At 42.1% G+C, this 3,915-nt stretch overlaps 1 protein-coding gene across 1 annotated transcript; it reads right to left on the minus strand.

Annotated features, from left to right (window-relative positions):
- Positions 1-3,483: 3,483 nt before the first annotated feature.
- On the minus strand, positions 3,484-3,854 carry PHACADRAFT_33771 (uncharacterized protein; the record flags this gene model as incomplete). The annotated part of the gene is made up of 1 exon (XM_007402665.1): positions 3,484-3,854. A coding segment is annotated over one exon (371 nt), but the record flags the coding sequence as incomplete, so codon positions are not given.
- Between the last annotated feature and the right edge of the window lie 61 nt (positions 3,855-3,915).

A 3,915-nucleotide genomic window follows, 5' to 3' on the forward strand; every position in this document is an offset into this window, starting at 1 on the left:
TATATCAGAATGTGTCCATGGCTATAATAATCCTTTCTGCACATCCTAAGAAAAGAGTGAGCCTGAATGATAGAGTCGATAACCACAACCCCTGTTAGCTCATTGCTCGCATCTAACCAAGGCCATGCCGTGCTGCGAAGATCCATTCTGTCACTGCCTCGTGCTGAAACGACATGCTTCGAGAGATGATAGAGGAAAGGCCAGCTGGTGGACCAAAAAGTATGATGCTGCCAGTGTAGTAGACTGGCAGGGTTGATCTGATGGCACTGAGAAGATGCACGGGCTGGTACCTGAGGGGCACGATCGCGTGAGCTGACTCTAGATGCCCTGAGTGCCCTGACAAACCTTCATCAGGGTGTTTCAGGGCCCGGGCGGTTTTGCTGATGTCAATGACATTGAAATGTTCCAGGTTCCGATATATCTGGTTTGCATTAGCTGGTTGTCATTGAAAAGCAAAAATTCCAAATGGCACAAACATTAATTTGATCTGTATGTCTTTCAAATAGTTATATGTGATAATTGTTAACAATTTTACCATGAATATCTTCTAGCACAATGATCTTATTGGTCTGCTCCTCTCTTTTCACAGTTAGTGATGTGCAGGCCCGGCTTGGGCTCCAAGTTCGGGCTTGGACTTGTGGCAACGTTGAGCTGATCTCTGAGCCTGGCCCAAGCCACAGGCTTGCTCATGATACAATGAGTATTCTAGTGCTATAAAAGGGGAGTATATTTGGATGTAGTAGATTACTACTGCATGTACTCACTGAATTCAGCCTCCAGAAGACATACGCTTGCAGAATAAGTTGAGTCACAATGAAGCCCATGAGCGCACACCTATGGCAGACACCAAATGGTAATGCACAATTGTGCTTGGCAGGAACCATTGAGTCTAGAATATTCATATTATGTTTGGTATATACATATTATGTTTGGTATATACATATTAAATCTCTCTCACCTTATTATGAAGTCAGAGAACAGTAACAGAGCTGGTGCACCTAAGCCTGGGCTTCTGGACCAGGCTTAGGCTTGACTATACTTTGAGCCCAGCCTTGAGCCAGGCTTGGCTCAGGTCAGACTTTTTGGGCTGGGTTTGGCAGGCTTGTGGATTTTGAGGCCCAGCCCGCACATTACTATTCACAGTAGCACAAGCCTTAAGATCCATTTGATAATGTTAACCATTTTGACACAGGGTTTGGCAGGTAATATTGTGAGTGTTGACTGTTGACATTTCCAAAGAGCATGATATGTTCTTGAGCTTCAAAGCAGATATTTTGGATAGTGAACAGAATCCTTTTTCTTTCTCAGATAGTCACTTGACCTCTTGCAACAGGAGTTCAGAAAGTTTCTGAATTCTCTGCATGCATGCCTCAGTAGGTAGAATATTTTTGATGGCTGCCATATGCACAAGTTGAATGTCAGATTCCAGAGCCAGACAGTCTGGCTGTTGCAAAGATCACAATGTTTGCTTTCATTTGGAGATTATATAGATTGCTCTCCTTTGCATTTGCCAGTTAAGATACAATGAAAAAGCAACACAATGCTTCAGTACAGAGAGTTTGTAATACAGGTTGCACAATGGATTGGCAGCAACTTCAAGTTGAGCCTGGTTAGCTGGCTGATTGGAAATCAAAATCAACCTGTTGATTGTGTTGAAGTGCCTAGTGGCTCTGGCTTGGTGTTCCACCTGGCATGGACTTAAGGTGGACATCCTAGATTAGGTGCTACTAATACGTAGATAGTGATTGGACAATCATATGTAGTGCTCCCATGCACAGACCTCTTTATGGCAGGCTTCCCCATTCTGGCAGACTTTTAATTTTGATCCTTTCACGTATATAAGGACTCCTCCCTGCATTCCCACTCTGCGTGCTCTTTCTCTTTTGCACTCAGAGTAAGTCTCCCTTCGTTGCCCTTGCATTATGTAGTATGCTTACCAACCTCTGTCTAGCTAACACCATATGTATTAGGTACATAGCTATACAGTGTGCTCTTTCTCTTTTGCACTCAAACTAACACTGTGTATATTAGATCGTGCCTGCATACTTCTGCCAGTTTTCACTCGCGCAGTCCAGTCATCATACCATGAAAATAGATTGGACGGGAAGTCTTCATCATCTTTATTAGAAACTCCTAGAGGGGTGGAATGACTTTCAATATATCAAAGTAAATTCTAAAAATTGCTGCAAATCACAACCTGTGCACTTGCAAGTTCTACATTGCTACTTGCTTTGCATTGCCAGAACAATGCAATTAAAAACAGCAAAAAAATGAATGCAAATGTTAGTTGCAGCATAATAACTGAGAAATTTGTAGTTTGCATTGTTTTCGAGAGTAAATTGATTGTGCAAAAATTACGGCTGGCACATTAGTTGTTAATGAGTTGAGTATATTTCTTCCTCAATGCTTTGAATGATTGAGTGATATAAAAGAAAAATGCCAATTGATAGGCAAGTTATCAGTTCTTGAATCAGGCAATTGAGGCACTCTACCTCTTATCTTGGATTATTTTCTGGTAAAGCCATTTCTGTTAGTATGTGTGTTGCAAAAATCTTTGATGTTTTCAGAGTTTTGCCTGCTCCAACCAAAAAAAATCAAGTCTTCACTCACATAGGTGTTTGTGTGAATTGCAATTGCTAAACAGAAATGGCTTTGAACAGATCAATCATGATTTTGCTGAGCTGGCTATCATCATGCATCACACTGTATCAAAACCATCCCATTGTATAGTAGAGGGTGTTTTCATCAGATGTGATAGTATGCTCTTCTCTCCTTCTGAGTGATTACCATTAGATCTCTTCACAGCACAAGTATCGCTCAATTTGATTCAGTCACCAAAAATATGCTCTTGGTTTGTTGCTCTTGTTATGAATCACAACAATCTCCAGTTTGCTTTCTGCTAATAAACAGAAAACAATGGAGGTGGTGTCCATCAACCTTTGCACCACTTGTTTCAAAGTCTCGCCCATGTCATCAATGTCATTCACCAGTAAAATGCACTTGTATTTTATGATATCATCTATGAATCTACGTTCACTACACATGAACACATGGAAGTTGTCTTTAATTTTCAATTTTAGAACACATTCATACTATTTATTTGTCCCTGGCTAATGATTGTACAACAGGTTTGTAAATGCATATCATGAGAATGGTGGGAATGACTGTTGGGCAGCAGAATCAGTGCTCATGTACAATAGAGAAAGAGAAGGCTATTGGGCCAATGGAGAGGTATAAAAGCATCTGTAGACTTTAGAGAAGTAGCAGATATAGTTCAAGCAAAAATTTCGAAACAAAAAACGCCTGAAACAAAGTGAGTACAAGAAAAAACAGCGGATACATTGAAAAGGAAAGCTTGATGGCACATTGGTACAACTACATGCGAGAACATTTAAAATTGAACAATTTGCCTGAGAGATCAGGATTAATCAGGATAGAGGTAAGATTAACAGAAATCATGTGAAATACAACCATTGTTTTGCTTCACTGGGTTGGTAATGTGTTCACATCGACTGTTGGCTGAGTGCCAGCGGCCAGGCGGGTGAAGTCCCGGTTGAGCGGCACAAAATCTGAGAAGAAGCCGCAATTGCGGAGGTAGAAATGTCCGTTCTCCAAGCCACCGGCATAATCCATGCGCTGCGCATTGTTCGCAGTAGCATCACCTGTGAAGCGACCAGTGGTAATCTCAGACCAGGCACCGTTCGTGTTACGTGCCCACTGGTTGCCGTATTGCACATGGCGACCAACATAACCTCTAGTGTCGATGAAATTCTCCAGGAAGGAGTAAACGCCGGACTGATACGTCGTGGTGGAAGGACGCTTCCAAGTGGCGATATAGCGCCAAGCGTTCGTCTCTGGGTGAGATCCACGTGGAGAACAATGTACTGCCTGAGCTGGATTCAGGGCGGATACGTG

This window comes from Phanerochaete carnosa (assembly GCF_000300595.1).
Source record: "Phanerochaete carnosa HHB-10118-sp unplaced genomic scaffold PHACAscaffold_323, whole genome shotgun sequence".
Taxonomy (NCBI): domain Eukaryota; kingdom Fungi; phylum Basidiomycota; class Agaricomycetes; order Polyporales; family Phanerochaetaceae; genus Phanerochaete; species Phanerochaete carnosa.